The 18,925-nt window shown below is 46.5% G+C and overlaps 2 protein-coding genes across 2 annotated transcripts; both read right to left on the minus strand.

Annotated features, from left to right (window-relative positions):
* Positions 1 to 3,647: 3,647 nt before the first annotated feature.
* LOC147617627 (pentatricopeptide repeat-containing protein At5g25630-like) lies at positions 3,648 to 11,255 on the minus strand. The gene is made up of 2 exons (XM_086775914.1): positions 7,898 to 11,255; positions 3,648 to 7,043 (listed from the first exon to the last, which is right to left on the minus strand). Exons 1-2 carry the CDS (start codon positions 7,928 to 7,930, stop codon positions 6,108 to 6,110), a joined length of 969 nt encoding a protein of 322 aa, XP_086632040.1. The 5' UTR covers positions 7,931 to 11,255; the 3' UTR covers positions 3,648 to 6,107.
* LOC147617626 (uncharacterized) lies at positions 3,648 to 18,356 on the minus strand. The gene is made up of 2 exons (XM_086775471.1): positions 15,487 to 18,356; positions 3,648 to 8,531 (listed from the first exon to the last, which is right to left on the minus strand). The coding sequence occupies exons 1-2, from the start codon at positions 18,292 to 18,294 to the stop codon at positions 8,031 to 8,033; spliced, it is 3,309 nt and encodes a 1,102-aa protein (XP_086631597.1). The 5' UTR covers positions 18,295 to 18,356; the 3' UTR covers positions 3,648 to 8,030.
* Between the last annotated feature and the right edge of the window lie 569 nt (positions 18,357 to 18,925).

The following is an 18,925-nucleotide window of genomic DNA, read 5'->3' on the forward strand; positions in this document are numbered from 1 at the left end:
CATATCTAACATAAAACATAAGATTGATCCATATGCTAATTACTCCACAATGTTACATAAAGCTCAAAATAAACATAAGAATCAATGCAAGGAGCATAGGACCTCTTTGATGGCTAGAAATCCAAGAATATGGTCTTCAACTTCAAGAAAATCAAGAGCAAAACCTCCTCCTTCATTCTTGCAATTCTCATGTCCCCCTCTTTTTACATATGTGAACTAAGGCTCTCTTTTCAAATGCACTTGACCATGGGCCTTTCACATATGCCTTGGCCTTTGGTGGTTATTGTCCACCCATCATCTTTTGGATTTGCCAATCTTGTCATCAAGTTCTCTGTGGTTCTTCTCTAATCCATCTCTCATTGAGTTTGTTCTTTCTCTTTGGGATGGACCCACCTCCTATTGTGCTACAAACTCAAAGTTATATATATATAGCATGCCAACTAGTGTGTATGCTTCTTTTTTCTTTGGAAAGTGGATATATATAATATTACCCCACTGAAAGATCTTTACAAGGCCCTAGGCCAAAGCCTATCTATTACAAGATAAAGGAAGAGTGCCTACCTCTACAAGTGGAGAAAGGAGGGGGAGAATTTTTGAAAAGGAGAAAGGAGATAAGAAGACAAGTGTTTAGGGGTTTCTTTCCCACACACCTAGATGCATTGGGGCTCACAATTAGTTGTCACCATCAAACCATTTACTCATTGAATGAGTTTCTTATATATATATATATACATAATACATTAGAAAGTAAATTGCCGACCCCTCCCTCCTCCTCCTCACACACACACACACATATCTTCTAATATTATATTATGTGCATGTGTAAGAGAGAGAATATACACACACACACACATATATATTAGTGCATGTGTAAGAGAGAGAATATACATACACACACACACATATATTATGTATGTATGTGTATCTATAGGTATGTAATCATGTATATATAAATAGATTTATATGTGTGTCGACGCACACACGTGTGTTCATGCACACAAACATACACACACTCGCACGCATGGACACACGTGCAACACATAAAGATATGCACACTTGCACACATACTCAAGCTTGCACATACACACATGTGTATACATGCACACAAGCACATAAATACACTCATATACACAAGTACATGTGCACACACATGGACATGCACACATATCACACGAGTATATTCACATGCTCACACACACGTACATGCAAACACTCGCTATGGATACACATAAATAAAAACATACACACCACGTACACACACACAACAAATACACAAACAAATACACACTAGTTAGAAGGCCAATGTCTGCTCCGCTTATGACGTTTTCCTTGCCAGCTACGACTTGCGCCGTCGCCACCCTTTGTACCAGGCCGCCACCAACTCCACCTGGCCACCAACAACTACTCTTGGCCGCTCTGTGCTACCAGCACTTCTGCCATCTAGAGCTGCTGTCCGGACAGAGCCGCCAGAGCCTACTAATACACCTGGCTGCCGCTGTCTACACCTGGCCGCCAGAGGATATACCTAGCGGCAGCCCGTTGAACAAGAGCTAACTACCGATATTTGCTGGCTGCTACCCCCAGCCGCCACCTGATCCACATCTATTTAAGTTGGCCATACGAGTCATTCTACGCTATACCTTACGGCGGTTGCTGACTGGATCACTGTGAGACCACAAGTATTGGACTCGGTTCATACTCCCGTGTTTGGTATCTTGTGGGCTTCTTCTACCTCAGGTTTGGGCAACAAGCTTACAACTAAATCACCATAAACCTTGTCATCTACACATCTCTCATATACTTCTTGTACGGACTTGGAGTCCCTTGGATTTGGACTTGGACTTCTTGGATTTGGATTTGGACTTGGATTTGGACTTGGAATTGGATATTGGATCTTGTACTAGCCCAGTGAGAGATTCTTGTGGGTCATCTCCGTGGTGTGCTCAGCATCAGAGATCTCGTGGCTCGACACCGACTTCGACTTGGGGTTCTACATCGACATATTTGTTTGCTTTTGTATTCATTGTTGTATTGATCTTGGCCAGTGTGCCCGTGGATTGTTCCATAATAAATTCCTAAAACGGGCCTGAGCATGTTCCCCGCTCAGTGTGGTGTACCGTGCAAACTTCTCTGAACCCTTCTCTCTCTCCCTTTCTCTATCTCCTCTCTCTATATTTATATCTCTTGGAGATGTGGTAGAATCTATTACAATACGGTGGTACCAGAGCAGGATTTCTCTTGAAGAAACTTTCTTGGGGTGACAAAGCCATGTCGAGAGAAGAGGGAAACCAAGAGCCTAATGAAGCGAACAACTATGAGGCCGATTAAGGACTTCAAGATGGAAACCAAGGCTGTCGATCTATTTCTAATGAGACCGTGGCCATGACATCGGCAGAGTACCGAGATTTTCAACAGTTTAGACTGTTTCTTCAAGACAAAGAATTCCTTGCTTGGAGAGCCAAGAAGGAACAGGACCATAGAAGGGCTCGGATGTTTGAAGATTTCATCAAGGTTTGAGCCACTGAAGCCGAAGGACTTGAAACTGCTAAAGCTTATCTTCGTGCCAAGGGAGTCACCATCACAGAAGGATCTAGAGCTACCTGTTCCATTTCTCATGGAGGAAACAAGAAGGCTTTCCCTAGGCCTACATTCTCAGATGTAGCTTCTTGGGGACAGGTAAAGGAAAGAAAGGCAAAGGAGCCTACATCAACTAGCAAGATGGACTTCAAGCCAAGAGAGAACAGCATCAAGTTTGATGCTTTTGGTGGAAAGCGGGACACCCAAAAAGCTCTATCTTTTGTCAAACAGTTTGATGCCGCTTTTGAAGGAGATGATTACTCCAAAAAGTCAAAGCTTCGAATGGTTCGTATGCATTTGAAGGATGCCGCTGATGTGTCGGGGAGGCTCGCCTCTATAGCCTGTCCGAACCCACCACCATAAGGAGGGAACAACCACCAACACAAACACCAAATCAAAGCACCAGTCTACTCAGTTGATGTCCCTTGATCTTCAACTGACACAAGCGAATACTTAAGCACACTCCAAACTCTTCAAAACTGATGCAGCTGACTCTTCCAGTCGTCCTCCCAGGTCCGTCCTGACCTCCAATGGCCTTGGTCTTCACTCCCAAGTATTCAGCTGACCTTAGCTGACCACAAACACTCCCAGCTGACACAAATTGATCTACTTCTGTGACTGAATATTGAATCAGACAGCTGAAACTGACCGCAGTCAGAATTACGTCCGCCAGGCTTCCTCAAGTTCCTCCAATACCAGCAAACTTCAAATACTTACTTTATAATCCCATAGAACCTATCAGCTCTCCCCTACTGACTATCGACTGATTGGATTCAGACCTATCTTCCTCAACTGACTCAGATCTGACTCCTATTGACTGAAATTCTGACAGTCAGACCAAAACCCAAAACTTTCCCCTTCAACCCAAAGAGGTCATTTCTACCCTTGTATGCCCTCAGTTGACTCCTTGCTGATCAACTTCTAACATTGTCAGACCCTGCTGACTCCAAAACAAAGCTATCTGACACAACTCTGATTCAACACAATTCAGCTCTTCACTCACAATTGAATTTTCCTCAGTATCTCAAACCAAACAGCAAAAAATAGAGCATAATCAATTCATCCATCCAAACACATAAGGAGCCATTTGCATATAGACGATTAATGAGCTTGTCTCAAAACCCTAAGACATGAGGATTAAACAAAAGAGAGAGAAAACATCAAGAACAAGGGAAATCCACCACAGTAAAATCTTGGCAAAACTCTTCAAATCTTTTCCTTCAATTTCCATAAGAACCAGCAACAAAGGGCTCTGCAACCACAGTGCACGCTTTGCAAACCTCCACCACGAACACAGAACGGAAAAGTTGAGCAAAGCTTGGGGCTGGTCCAAGTTCCAATTGAGCTGCAACTTCAGAGATCCTAGGGCACCAACCTCCTACAAGATCCTGTGTCACCCCTGCACCCTCTGCTCTGGACAAATCCAAGCTCTCACACCCATTCCTGCGTCTTCTTCCCAGACAAAACACCGTCGTCACAACGACCTCCAATCCAAACTAACAAAACAGCAAAGCACAACAGTAAGCTTCCACAGAGCCTTCTCACAAATTCCCCAGCAAGACTCTCCTGGCTCCTTCGCCCTCTCTTCTCTCATTCAACCTCCTACAAGATCCTGTCACCCTGCACCCTCTGCTCTAGACAAATCCAAGCTTTCTCACACCCATTCCTGCATCTTCTTCCCGGACAAAACACCGTCGTCACAACGACCTCCAATCCAAACTATCAAAACAGCAAAGCACAACAGTAAGCTTCCATAGAGCCTTCTCACAAATCCCCCAGCAAGACTCTCCTAGCTCCTTCGCCCTCTCTTCTCTCATCCAACCTCCTACAAGATCCTCTGTCACCCCTGCACCCTCTGCCCTAGACAAATCCAAGCTTTCTCACACCCATTCCTGCGTCTTCTTCCCAGACAAAACACCGGTCACAACGACCTTCAATCCAAACTAACAAAACAGCAAAGCACAACAGTAAGCTTCCACAAAGCCTTCTCACAAATCTACCAGCTAGACTCTCCTGGCTCCTTTGCCCTCTACTCTCTCATTCAACCCACTTCTCCCAGGTTCTCCAATGCACCTCTCAGCAATCTCTCTTCCTCTACTGTGCATGCAAAAGCTCTTTCTTCTTTTGGCCGGTGCTGACAACGGCTAGTTCTATAATAGAAGGTCCCTTGTTCCTAAGGTTTCATCCACACTCGACAATTTATTCTTGTGTCTATGGTGTGGATGGCGCGTATTTTGGGCATCATATCTTGGCACAAAAAAACCTATCATAGTTTTTTTTTTCAAGCTCTCTGCGTCATACAAGTCACAGTTTTCTATTACATCACCATAGCGATTTGACTGGACATCTTCATCACCCATCTCCAAAGGCTTAGCAACTGCAACAACATTTTCGCCATCCACATCAAAGCAAGTAATATCAATATCATTTAAGAAACTATCAACAAAGCATGGAGAAGCATCTTCCAGCTCAGCTTGATCACATTCATCATCCACAACATGCATTGAATTCCTTGACACTTCTAGTACACATTCAGGTGCCTGCTTCACAATATCATTCTCCTCCAAACCCCTTCCTGAAAACATGTGGCCAGCATCCTTCAAAACCATGTCTGCTTCCTTTGTAAGCATACCAACAGTCATCCCCAAGACTTCATGAGCATCAGTGCATGGGTCTCCCACTTCTGCTTCTAACAAACTTTGGTCCAAATCTGTTTCATTATCTGATCCATCTGAAGACCCTGTCACACAAGTATCCAAGCTTATCTTCCCAATTCTCAGACCAATAATTTCACTTTCCTCTTCAGTGGCTGCTTCCAGCATACTTACATTACCAATCTGACCTTGGGGTGGCTGTTGTCCAGGCACATGATTCTCTCTCACTTCATCCCAATAATCAACAACCCTATTGACCTCTTGTCTCTGAATGACAGCATAGACTCCACCTAGTGCTCTCCTTGGCTGCAGACATTGAAGTGCCACATGTCCCCTTACTCCAAAGTTAAAGCAATGAACCTCATCCATCCTATTCCCTGGCTGCATCTCTCCTGGCTCCTGCTGATTTGGCATCTCCTCCCCTCCCCTGACATCTCGCATGTCTTCTCTTCTGAGTAACACAGGATAGATATAACCTCTCATCCTCCTGGGGTAAGGGTAGTGAGGAGAACTGTGACCCCTCTCCATACAGTTGCAACACGGAACATTCAAGTTGGGTCCTTCTCTTCCCCTACGTCTCAAACCATCTCTGTCTGCTACCCTAGGGGCATTCCTGCCTCCTTGCAACAGGTTCAGATTCAAATTTTCCATCTGTTGAGTCAGATGATTAATACCATGCATGAGTTGATCAGTAGCCTCATCATGCAGTCTAGCAGTTGGGAAGCTTCTTCAAATTTTCCCTCCTTAGTGAGCCAGGCCATCAATGTAGTGCAAGTCAATGTGTCTAGACTGCATCCTCTCTCTGTCATCTGACTCGGAATGGAAGAAATCATGCTGCCTTCACCTGCTTTGAACAGGTCATCAAATAGGCTGTTGTCACTGTACGGAGGCACCCCTTTTATGCATACTGTCCAGAAGTTCCATGGCTACATCTATTGTGACCTTCTTGGCATCCCAATGCATCAGCGTGTTGCAAGTCGCTGTGTCTCGCCTACATCCTTTCTCTGTCATCTGGGCTAAAATGGAAACAAAGATTTTGCCTCTTTCGACCTTGAGTATTCCATATTTAAGGCTGGTGTAAGTGTCAGTGGCACCCAATGTTTTCCATATTGTCCAGCAGCTCAATAGCTTCATCTCTCTTCCCAACCTTGACAAACCAATGCATTTCTCCATCATCTGGACAAAAATGGAAATTCCCATCACAACTCTCGCTACCTTGAGCAGGCTATCTATTAGGCTGTTGTATGTCACCGTGTTGAGCCGACACCCCATCCCTTCCATTATGTTCCCAACAATTCCATGGCCTCGTCTATCTTTCCCTCCTTGGCAAACCAATGCATCAATGTAGCATAAGGCACTGTAGTCTGTGTTTGGCTGCATCCTTGCTTTGTAATCTGGGCTAAAATGGAAACAACCATTTCCTCTTCCTATCTGAGCATTCCATGGATAAGGCTTGTGTAAGTACCATGTAAACCTGTCAGGATCACACCCAGTGTTTTCCATATTGTCTAGTAGCTCAATAGCTTCAGCTATCTTCCCCTGCTTGGCAAATGGATGCATTAGTACAGTGCAAGTCATTGTGTTTGGGCTGCAGTCTTTATCCATCACTTGGAAAAATATGAAAATGCCCATATCACCTCTCCCTACCTTAAGCAGGCCATCTATTAGCCTGTTGTATGTCACTTTGTTGGACTGGCACCCCATACCTTCAATTTTGTCCATCATTCCGTGGCATGGTCTATCTTCCTTTACTTGGCAAACCAGAGCATCATAGCAAGTTACAGTGTCTGGCCTGCATCCTTTCTCTATCATCTGAGAAAAAAATTGAAGGGCCATGTTGCCTTTACATGCATTGAGCAAGCCATCTATTAAGCTCAAGGTGGTTGAGTATTTTAGGTACGGTGCGGTATGGTACATGCACGGAACTAGTATGCAAAATACTCATCAGGATAAGTACTTTAAGTACGTTCAATTTTTTCTTTTTAAATATTTATAGTAAAAAAATGGAAAATCTAAAAAAGGAATTTAATTTGGAAATTTTAGAGAAATTTGGGAGACTTGGAAGAATTGAAAAAATCATGAAAACTTGAGGGGAATTGCACTGGCTTGGGAAAATCAAGGGAGATTATGAGAATTAAGGGAAATTAGGAGACTTGAGGAAAATTGAGAAACACGGGAGAATTGGGAGAAATGGGAAGAAACTGAAGGAAATTAGGGGAATTGAGAGAAATTAGCAATCTTGACGACTCTACATAATTTGGAGAAATAGGAGAAATGAAAGAAATTTTGAAAAAAGAAATTGGGAGAAATTAGGATAGAGATTTGGAGAAATATGGGAATATTGGAAGATCTAGGAGAAATTGGAGGGACTCGGAGAAAATTGAAGAAAATTGGGGAAACTAAAAATGTTTATAGAATTTGAGGAAAATGATAAAAAAAATCGGGAGAAATGGAAAAATTTTGAAAAATTGGAGGGAACTGACAACAGACGCAACTGAAGGGTTTCTAGAACATAAGGGACTTTTTTACCCAAAGTGAAATTCAATTTTTCTATACCACGTACAAAACATACGGTGGTATGTACTAGACGGATTGTACAAATCCGTATGAATACAAAATGCAACTATGATTACGCTTGTGGAGTCATTCTGGAGGGCAGCGCATACCTTCGATTGTATCCAACAGTTCGGCAGCTTCATCCATCTTTCATCCAATGCAACAGGGCATTACAAGTCAGTGTCTGAGTTGCATCCTTTATCTGCCATCTGAGGAAGGATGTGAAGGGCCATGTTGCCTCATTTATCTTTCCCTAATGCAACAAGGTCTGGGTTGCATCCTTTCTCTGCCATCACAGAATAAATGTGAAGGGCCATGTTGCCTTTGCCTCTTGAGCAGGCCATCTATTAAGCTGGTGTAAGTCACTGTGTTTGGAGGGCAGCCCATACCTTCCATTTTGTCCAACAATTCCATAGCTTCCTCTATCTTTCCCTCCTTGACGAACCAATGAAACAGGGCATTGCAGGTCACTGTGTTTGCGCTGCACCCTTTCTCTGCCATCAGAGAGAAGATGTGAAGGGCCATGTTGACTTTGCCTGTCTTGAGCAAGCCATCTATTAAACTGGTGTAAGTCACTGTGTCTGGGCTGCATCCTTTCTCTGCCATCAGAGAGAAAATGTGAAGGGCCATGTTGCCTTTGCCTGTCTTGAGCAAGCCATCTATTAAGCTGTTGTAAGTCACTGTGTTTGGAGGGCAGCCCATACCTTCCATTTTGTCAAACAATTCTGTAATATGCGGAAGCTTCGGAGAAGGATCAGTACTTCAAAACTCAAAAATCAGCACTCTTTTCGCGACGGAATTAACGCACAAACTGAAAGGAGATGTGCAGAAAATAGAGAGAGAAGGGGGAGATGGAGAGGACACAGTATTGGGTCCCAATTACCCTCTGTAGGGCCCCCACCACGGATGGTGTATTTGCTTTATTAGAATGATGTAAATCTGAAAACAAATACAGAAACTTGACCTTTTCTTGGCTGGAAAATCCTGCCCTTGACCTTCAGAACTCCACCCCTTTGCTTGGCAATCTCCTTGGCTTGACTGGCCCTTGATTGGCTTGAGCACTTGGTGAAAACTGAGATGAATGATGGGATTTAGGCCTACCCTATTTATACTCCTCCTCAGGAGCAGTCGGCCAGCTGAAAAACAGCTTATTGTCCCATGACTAGTGAAATTCAGCAATAAATGCTGAATTAAATCCCAAAAAATACTGCCTTTTTTTCCTAACAGGCTGAAAGTGATGCGCCTGCTTCTGATTGGCTGGACACCACTTTTGTCCACAATCCCAAGGCTGGGCAGCCTGTATGGGCTGCCCCATACATGCCCTACAGCCATATAAAGGCTGTAATCTCCTGGAGATTGCCTTATCTGTGCCCTAGGGCTGTCCTACAGCCCCTCCATGGCTGGTGGGTTCAGCCTGGGCCTTCCTGGCCCTCATGGGGGTGGTTCTACACCATTCCCATGCCCATACTCAGATCCGGGGTAGTCCTATGGGCTGGCCCCTTGTCCTAAACATAATCTACTCAGTGATCTGGCATCCGGTACCATACCAGATACACATAACCACTCACATCATTCTAGAGGGAGACTCACAGCACGGACTGGCACTGTTTCATGTGCAGGACAGTGCACACCTGACCTTAGACTCTTGTGCAGGACAATGCACACCTGACCTCGGACATCTGAGATGGATCCCTGGCTGACTCGTCCCGGACTGGGCTCACATGGGACCAGTTCACCATCCCAGGTCCTGCACCTTCTGTACAGAAATGTCTACGTGGCATCCAAGTGCGGGATGCACGTGACATCCCCTTCTGCTTAACTTGACGGAAGCTGCATAGCCTCCAAATAATCCGTCAATAATGCCGGATAGTCTTCGAAAAATTCTTTGTCGAGCCATACCGCTTCATGAGTTCCTCGGTCCTGAAACTTCATGAGGAACTGTCGTAGTCTTCGGCCTGAGCCATGCTTGAAACGGTGCAGAAGGATCTGTTCTGGAACCATTGCTTCTGCTTCATCAACAATGTCTGGTTCTGCTTCGTCTTTGACCTCTGAAGGGGGTGGACCCTGCATATGGCTTTAACCAACTGACATGAAATACATCGTACATAGTCCAACTCGGAGGTAGCTTTAACTGCATAGACACCTCATTAATCTTTTTCCGGATGGGAAATGGTCCGAAGCTCCTGAAAGACAACTTTGGGCATCGCTTGCCCACCTGCTTCAATCTTTGCTTCATAATCCGAAGATACACCCAATCCCCTTCTGAAAACTTCATGTCCCTTCGGTCTTTATTGGCCTGTCGAGTGTAGGCCTCTTGCGCTTTAGCCAATCTGTCTTTAACGGACTCTAGGATCTCCTGGTAAGACTCCGTCACTCTGTTCGCCTCCGGTACTGAAGACGAAGTCCTGGTTAACAACGACTGGAAAGGCCTTCCAAACACTGCCTCATATGGAGTCCTGCCAATAGCTGAAGAAAAAGAGTCATTCAAAACAGCTTGAACTAAAGGCAAAAACGATTCCCACTTACCTTGCTGATCGTGGACATAACACTTCAGCACATCAAAGGCCAACTGGTTGTATATCTCTGTCTGGCCATCTGTCTGTGGGTGGAATGCACTGGAAAAATTCAGCTTAGTACCAAAATTATCAAACAATGCCCTCCAAAAATGACTGGTAAACTTGGCATCTCGGTCTGACACTATGGTTCTAGGAATCCCGCCAATCGGATACCAATGCCGAATGAATAACTGGGCAACATCCTCGGCGGTCACATTGGCCCTGCAAGGAATAAGCATAACAAATTTGCTAAACCTATCAACAATAGTTAAGCACTACGTATTACGCTTACTCGGACTGGGAGGCAGATTTGTGACAAAGTCCATTGAAATGTCCTGGAAAGGACCCTCAGGAATTGGCAAAGGCTGTAACAACCCTATCTTCTTTCCACGAGGAGCTTTCACCTTTTGACAAATGTCACAGCGTTGTACATATGTAAACACATCACGCCTCATCTTTGGCCAATAGTATTGCCGTTCTAATTTCTCCAGAGTCGAATTCATGCCCCTATGACCACCTGTAATGGCGTCATGGGCATCATGGAGAAGAGCTGCCCGGAATGATTTCATGACACATAGTCGGCCTTTGTAGAAAAGCCAACCATCGCGTATCAGAAAATGGCATGGTCCTGTGACATCCAATGCCTGTTCCCACTGAGTACCGAATTCCTCGGAATCCATGTACGTGTGCTTCATGTCTTCTAGTCCTGTGCCAACAAGGTCAAGTCTAGTGGTCTGAATCGCAGATACTTGTCCCTTCCTGCTCAAAGCATCGGCCACTGGATTGGCCTTTCCTGGAAGGTACTCAATCATACCACCGAACTGCTGGAATATCTGACTCCAGCGGTGTTGTCGATCACTCCACTGTGCACTTGGCATCGTCTGAATCTAGCGCAATGCCTGATGGTCAGTGCGAACCTCGAAGTCACGGCCATACAGGAAATGTTTCCAATGTTTCAAGGCCTGTATAATTGCTAGGAGTTCACGATCATAGACTGAGTAGTTCTTTTCGGCGGGCAGTAACTTACGAGACATGTAAGCTACCGGATGACCATTCTGTTGCAGTACACCTCCAATTGCGATGTTACTCGCATCGGTGATCACTTCAAATGGTTCGTCCCACGAGGCAAGGGCTAAACAAGGCGCTTCTGACAAAGCCACCTTGAGGTTCTGGAATGCCTCCAACGCTCGTGGAGTCATTCGAATCTTTTGCCTTCTTGTTTTCACTCCCTTTAGCAGATCGGTGAGGTCTGCCGAGAGATCATAAAACTTGTCAATGTGGGTTGAATATGCCTAGCATATACCCACAAATGATCTAATGTCATAAGCTGTCTGTGGTACTTCCCAGTTAACAATCTCGGCCACTTTAGCCGGATCCAGTCGAATGCCTTCAGCACTAATTATATATCCCAAGTAATGTACCTGAAACAGATAAAATTCTGACTTCTTTTCACTGACGTAGAGCTCGTTGCTTTCCAGCAACTTAAGGACTTTCTCCACATCAATGTCATGCTGCTCAACTGTAGCTGAAAATATGAGTATGTCGTCCAAAAATATGAACACACACACTCCAATCAACTCTCGGAAAACACGCATCATCATGCGGTTAAATGTAGCTGGGACGTTCGTCAAACCAAATGGCATGACCACAAATTCATAGTGGGCCCGTTCTGTACGGAAGGCTGTTTTGGGGATGTCCCCCTCTACAATTCGTACCTGGTGGTACCCACTCTTTAAATCCAATTTGGAGAACACCTTAGCTCCATTCAGCCTCTCGAGAATATAGTGAATTCGAGACATCGAGAATCTGCTCTTGATAGTCAGCTTGTTGAGTGCACGATAATCGACACACAACCGAGAAAACCCATCTTTCTTCTTAACAAACAAGATCGATGCTGCAAATGGCGACACGCTGGGCTCCGAGCCTGGGAGGAGGTCAATCCTGTGATCCTCTGTTCTGGACGGGGGGAGCTGGGGAGGGAGACTGTCCCGAAGAAAAATCTTCTGGAACTTTTCATGGAGAACCGAGTACTTCTCGAAAGCACTGGCCACCGTCTGGGCTGTCTGGATGTAAATCATCGCACATTGTGCACCTTTCCTGACTGCTCGCCTAGCCTGCAAGTGGCTTATGAGCGGAAAGTTTGGAATACCTGGCTCACACTTAATGGTCACCGGGGTGTTTGACACATTTCGATTGATCTGGAACGTGTGCTTGTCTCACTTGACATCAGGAAGAAACTTGTGAAACCACTGGATACCCAAAATTATGTCTGCTCCTACAAGAGGGACAACCATAAAGTCACGCACAAACTCTATGCCCTGAATCACTAACTTAGCACCTAGAGCTTCATACTTGACGCTCGTTGTCATACCTGTGCTAAAACCCTCAACTTGTTTGTCCACCGGAGTCAGCTCGAAACGGGCACGCCTAGCGGCCTGTTCCGTGACCACATCCTCCGTGCTGCCGCTGTCAAACAAGACGACGACTCTCTGGCCACCTATGTAGCCAAAGGACTTGAGCAATTCGTTGCGCTCATACTCCTGGTCATGGGCGCCCTTCTGCTTATCTTCGAGCTCCCGGCTAATAATTGCTCCAACTGAAGCACCGGGGGTTGAAGAACTAGGGGTAGCCGCTGGGGTCTGTGTGGGAGCTGTGCTCACCACGGAAGCTATGGAGGCAGCGGCGGCCTTTGGAGGCTTCTTCGGACAATCCCAAGAAGTATGTCCTTTTGTGTGACAAAAGAAACATCTACCCTCCTTCTTGTACTGAGAAAGCTCCTCAGCACTCAACTTGCTACCTGTCTTGCCTGCCTCCGCTTTTTGGTCTGGAGTAAGCTTAGACGCATTGTTCGAGTTCTTGGAGCCAGAGGCTCCCGGGCTCTGTCCTGGGGAAGACCCCGTCTGGTTCTGGCTTTTGCCCCCCGAGGCGTTAGCCTTGGGAGAAGCCGGCTGGGAAGTTTTGGGCTTGCCACCATTGTGTTTCATTTCTGCACTCTGCGCAAGCGAGAGTGCGTCCTCAAAGGTGGCTGGCCTAAACATACGCACCTCCCATTGGATTTGCGTGTCCAGGCCATACAAAAATTGCCCTTTCTTGTCCGAATCAGATAAGCCTAATTGTAGACACAAGGTCGAAATTTTATTGGCAAACTGAAGGACTGGTTGCGCATTCTGACGCGCTCCCCTGAACTCGTCTTCGAGTCGCTCAAGGTAGTGGGGCGGTAGAAACCGCTGCTTAAGGTCGCGGACGAACTCGTCCCACACATAAGCTGCCATACCTGCTCTGGTGTGGACATGAGCCCACTGAGTCCACCAAGGAATGGCCTCACCTTCCAAGTACCAACTAGCTAAGATCACTTTGTCAGTATCTGTTTTCCTAACTGCGACAAAGTAAGCTTCAAATTGATGTAACCATGAATAAAGAGTTGTGGGATCGAGTTTACCATTATACTTACTGAAATTCATTTTCTCGGAAAAATGATTCGAGGGCGCCGTCGGTGTCAATCTGGCGTCCAAAGCTCTGAGGTAACGCTCGTGTTCCACGCATCGCATGGCGTCGTCTTCTCGTTGTCGGATCTCCAATGCACGCATCTGCATCTCAAGCAAGGAGCTTACCTGCGGCTGTGACCCAGCGAGAGGGTCCCTGTGAGACGAGGATCTGGTATCTGGGATACGGAAGGAGAGGGAGGAGGAGATGGAAAACGCGACGCTAGAGAGCGAGAACGCTCCTCCAGAGCCAAGATCCGCACCTTCTGCTGATCCAACTTGGTTGTCTGGTTTGCGATTGCTCGCATCATCTGCTGGAACATGTCTGTGACACTCAAGCCGGGTGCCCTAGCTGGGCTGCCTAGTGCACTCTGGTCCCATGGTTTTGGTTCTCTCTCGTCGTCGAAACTCGCCATAGCGGAAAAATGCAATTCCTTTCCGAAACGCAATCTGACCATCCACTATCTGTGTGTGGGAGACTTCCGGAGGCTTCCGGAGGCTAAAAACCAACCGTCCTTCGAGGGACAGGAGTCACTCCGAAAGGGGTCGTCCACTGGCGTCTAAAAACCAACCACACGAGCGAAAAAAATTCCTGGTTTTCTTTGTTGAATCTTTGTCCTTGAAGTAGGCTCTGATACCACTGTAATATGCGGAAGCTTTGGAGAAGGATCGGTACTTCAAAACTCAGAAATCAGCACTCTTTTCGCGATGGAATTAACGCACAAACTGAAAGGAGATGTGTAGAAAATAGAGAGAGAATGGAGAGATGGAGAGGACACAGTATTGGGTCCCAATTACCCTCTGTAGGGCCCCCACCACGGATGGTGTATTTGCTTTATTAGAATGATGTAAATCTGAAAACAAATACAGAAACTTGACCTTTTCTTGGCTGGAAAATCCTGCCCTTGACCTTCAGAACTCCACCCCTTTGCTTGGCAATCTCCTTGGCTTGACTGGCCCTTGATTGGCTTGAGCACTTGGTGAAAACTGAGATGAATGATGGGATTTAGGCCTACCCTATTTATACTCCTCCTCAGGAGCAATCGGCCAGCTGAAAAACAGCTTATTGTCCCACGACTAGTGAAATTCAGCAATAAATGCTGAATTAAATCCCAAAAAATACTGCCTTTTTTTCCTAACAGGCTGAAAGTGATGCGCCTGCTTCTGATTGGCTGGACACCACTTTTGTCTTCATTCCCAAGGCTGGGCAGCCTGTATGGGCTGCCCCATACATGCCCTACAGCCATATAAAGGCTGTAATCTCCTGGAGATTGCCTTATCTGTGCCCTAGGGCTGTCCTACAACCCCTCCATGGCTGGTGGGTTCAGCCTGGGCCTTCTTGGCCCTCATGGGGGTGGTTCTACACCATTCCCATGCCCATACTCAGATCCGGGGTAGTCCTATGGGCTGGCCCCTTGTCCTAAACATAATCTACTCAGTGATCTGGCATCCGGTACCATACCAGATACACATAACCACTGACATCATTCTAGAGGGAGACTCACAGCGCGGACTGGCACTGTTTCATGTGCAGGACAGTGCACACCTGACCTTAGACTCCTGTGCAGGACAATGCACACCTGACCTCGGACATCTGAGATGGATCCCTGGCTGACTCGTCTCGGACTGGGCTCACATGGGACCAGTTCACCATCCCAGGTCCTGCACCTTCTGTACAGAAATGTCTGCGTGGCATCCAAGTGTGGGATGCACGTGACACAATTCTGTAGCTTCCTCTATCTTGCCCTCCTTCACCAACCAATGCATCACTGAATTGCAGGTCACTATGTCTGGCCTGCATCCTTTCTCTGCCATCAGAGAGAAAATGTGAAGGGCCATGTTGCCTTTGCCTGTCTTGAGCAAGCTATCTATTGAACTGGTGTAAGTCACCGTGTTCGGGCTGCATCCTTTCTCTGCCATCAGAGAGAAAATGTGAAGGGCCATGTTGCCTTTGCCTGTCTTGAGCAAGCCATCTATTAAGCTGTTGTAAGTCATTGTGTCTGGAGGGCAGCCCATACCTTCCATTTTGTCAAACAATTCTGTAGCTTCCTCTATCTTTCCCTCCTTGACCAACCAATGCATCACTGAATTGCAGGTCACTGTGTTTGGACTGCACCCTTTTTCTGCCATCAGAGAGAAGATGTGAAGGGCCCTGTTGCCTTTGCCTGTCTTGAGCAAGCCATCTATTAAACTGGTGTAAGTCACCGTGTTTGGGCTGCATCCTTTCTCTGCCATCAGAGAGAAAATGTGAAGGGCCATGTTGCCTTTGCCTGTCTTGAGCAAGCCATCTATTACGCTGTTGTAAGTCACTGTGTCTGGAGGGCAGCCCATACCTTCCATTTTGTCAAACAATTCTGTAGCTTCCGCTATCTTTCCCTCCTTGACCAACCCATGCATCACTGAATTGCAGGTCACTGTGTCTGGCCTGCACCCTTTCTCTGCCATCAGAGAGAAAAGGTGAAGGGCCATGTTGCCTTTGCCTGTCTTGAGCAAGCCATCTATTAAACTGGTGTAAGTCACTGTGTTTGGAGGGCAGCCCATACCTTCCATTTTGTCAAACAATTCTGTAGCTTCCTCTATCTTTCCCTCCTTGACCAACCAATGCATCACTGAATTGCAGGTCACTGTGTTTGGACTGCACCCTTTTTCTGCCATCAGAGAGAAGATGTGAAGGGCCCTGTTGCCTTTGCCTGTCTTGAGCAAGCCATCTATTAAACTGGTGTAAGTCACCGTGTTTGGGCTGCATCCTTTCTCTGCCATCAGAGAGAAAATGTGAAGGGCCATGTTGCCTTTGCCTGTCTTGAGCAAGCCATCTATTACGCTGTTGTAAGTCACTGTGTCTGGAGGGCAGCCCATACCTTCCATTTTGTCAAACAATTCTGTAGCTTTATCCATCTTTCCCTCCTTGACCAACGAATGCATCACTGAATTGCAGGTCACTGTGTTTGGACTGCACCCTTTCTCTGCCATCAGAGAGAAGACGCGAAGGGCCATGTTGCCTTTGCCTGTCTTGCGCAAGCCATCTATTAAGCTGTTGTAAGTCACTGTGTTTGGAGGGCAGCCCATACCTTCCATTTTGTCAAACAATTCTGTAGCTTCCTCTATCTTTCCCTCCTTGACCAACCAATGCATCACTGAATTGCAGGTCACTGTGTCTGGCCTGCATCCTTTCTCTGCCATCAGAGAGAAAATGTGAAGGGCCATGTTGCCTTTGCCTGTCTTGAACAAGCCATCTATTGAACTGGTGTAAGTCACCGTGTTCGGGCTGCATCCTTTCTCTGCCATCAGAGAGAAAATGTGAAGGGCCATGTTGCCTTTGCTTGTCTTGAGCAAGCCATCTATTACGCTGTTGTAAGTCACTGTGTCTGGAGGGCAGCCCATACCTTCCATTTTGTCAAACAATTCTGTAGCTTTATCCATCTTTCCCTCCTTGACCAACGAATGCATCACAGAATTGCAGGTCACTGTGTTTGGACTGCACCCTTTCTCTGCCATCAGAGAGAAGACGCGAAGGGCCCTGTTGCCTTTGCCTGTCTTGAGCAAGCCATCTATTAAGCTGTTGTAAGTCACTGTGTTTGGAGGGCAGCCCATACCTTCCATTTTGTCAAACAATTCTGTAGCTTTATCCATCTTTCCCTCCTTGACCAACCAATGCATCACTGAATTGCAGATCACTGTGTTTGGACTGCACCCTTTCTCTGCCATCAGAGAGCAGACGTGAAGGGTCCTGTTGCCTTTGCCTGTCTTGAGCAAGCCATCTATTAAGCTGTTGTAAGTCACTGTGTCTGGAGGGCAGCCCTTAGCGCTCATGTGCTCGAGCAACGGAAAAGCTATTTCCGCCCGGTCATGCTGAGCCAACCAGCCGATCAGCACATTGTAAGTGACTGTGTTGGGCTGGCAGTCCATGTTGGCCATTTGTTCAAAGAAGGCAAGAGCTTCTGTGGCTCTCTCTGAAGCAAGATCTTGGGTGAAGACTTTACCCTTGGGGTTGAGGAGGGCGTAGAGGAGGGCGTTGAAGACATGGATGTTGGGCGGGCAGTGGAGGTCCCGCATGGAGCGGAAGACTCGTTTGGCCTCGTGAGGTAAGTTCGCCCGGCCGAGGGAGCCGATAAGGGCGGCAAAAAAGTGGGGCATGGGTGGGATGCGAGCGTCTTTCATGGAATGGAGGACGGACCATAAGGTGTAGAGATGAGCTGGGCGTCCGAGGGATCTGCCGAGCGCGGTGAAAGTGTGGGAGTTATGGGCGAAGCGGGGCTGTTTGGGAGCCCATCTGAAGAGGCTCCAGGCCATGGCCGACGACGTCCGAGGGTGCAGGATGACGAGGCTTAGCAGGGCAGGCGTAAGCGGATGATCGTGGAAGAGGGAGGTGAGGGTGGACTCCAGCGCAGGGCTCCATACGCCCTCTTCCAACAGAATGGCAGCGGCTTTCTGCGCAACAAGAGTGCAGTCACCACCGAATCGCACTCCCATGCTGTCGTCCTTTCTCTCTCTCTCTCGTCTGTGTCTCTCTCTCGAGTCTCTCTCTCTCTCGCGCGCGGAACCTGCAAGCGCCTTAATGTTGTGAGAGAACAAAATCTTTTATGTTGTGTCCAATTTAATGTCATTTACGTTACGATATGTTATTTTTGTTGCAGGCGTTTTAAAATTTTGGATACTTACACGATTCTCTTATTTCTTATTGAGATTTTTGTGACTGGTGCATATTGAGATTTTTGTGACTGGTGCATTTTTGTGAATTATTTTCTGCAGGTATCTTAGGATACAGAATATCATGTATCGACGTGGCACGTCACCTACTCCAGCGGGTTTCAAAGAGAAAGGACGAAAACGAAAGCAAACTTTGTTTTAAGATATTTCAAACAGAAAAGACGGAAATGAAAGCAAACTTTGTTTTATTGATCCACCAGAAGTTTTATTTGTGTACATAAATATCCAGCGGACGTTACAAGGAAAGTGAACTGCAAGACTCAGACAAAGGCTTCTCCACTAATGTCAAGCTTCGGCAGTACTGAGATGAACTCATCTCCCTCGCTGATGGCTCTTGCAGCTTTCTCTTCACAGGAATTTATGTATGGCTCTGCAGGGTCGACACTCAGGAGGG

This window comes from Cibotium barometz, chromosome 36 (assembly GCF_041138505.1).
Source record: "Cibotium barometz isolate CiBa-2024 chromosome 36, ASM4113850v1, whole genome shotgun sequence".
Taxonomy (NCBI): Eukaryota; Viridiplantae; Streptophyta; class Polypodiopsida; order Cyatheales; family Cibotiaceae; genus Cibotium; species Cibotium barometz.

What these genes read in the sequence shown, in the direction of transcription:
- LOC147617626 (XM_086775471.1), bottom strand. Translation starts at nt 18,294, where the DNA reads ATGGGAGTGCGATTCGGTGGTGACTGCACTCTTGTTGCGCAGAAAGCC. An exon ending in TTTCTGTACAGAAGGTGCAG is followed by an intron (nt 8,532 to 15,486) that starts GACCTGGGATGG and finishes GATCCTTCTCCG; the next exon opens with AAGCTTCCGCATATTACAGA.
- LOC147617627 (XM_086775914.1), bottom strand. Translation starts at nt 7,930, where the DNA reads ATGAAGCTGCCGAACTGTTGGATACAATCGAAG. An exon ending in ACTGTTGGATACAATCGAAG is followed by an intron (nt 7,044 to 7,897) that starts GTATGCGCTGCC and finishes TTTTTTTCTCAG; the next exon opens with ATGATAGAGAAAGGATGCAG.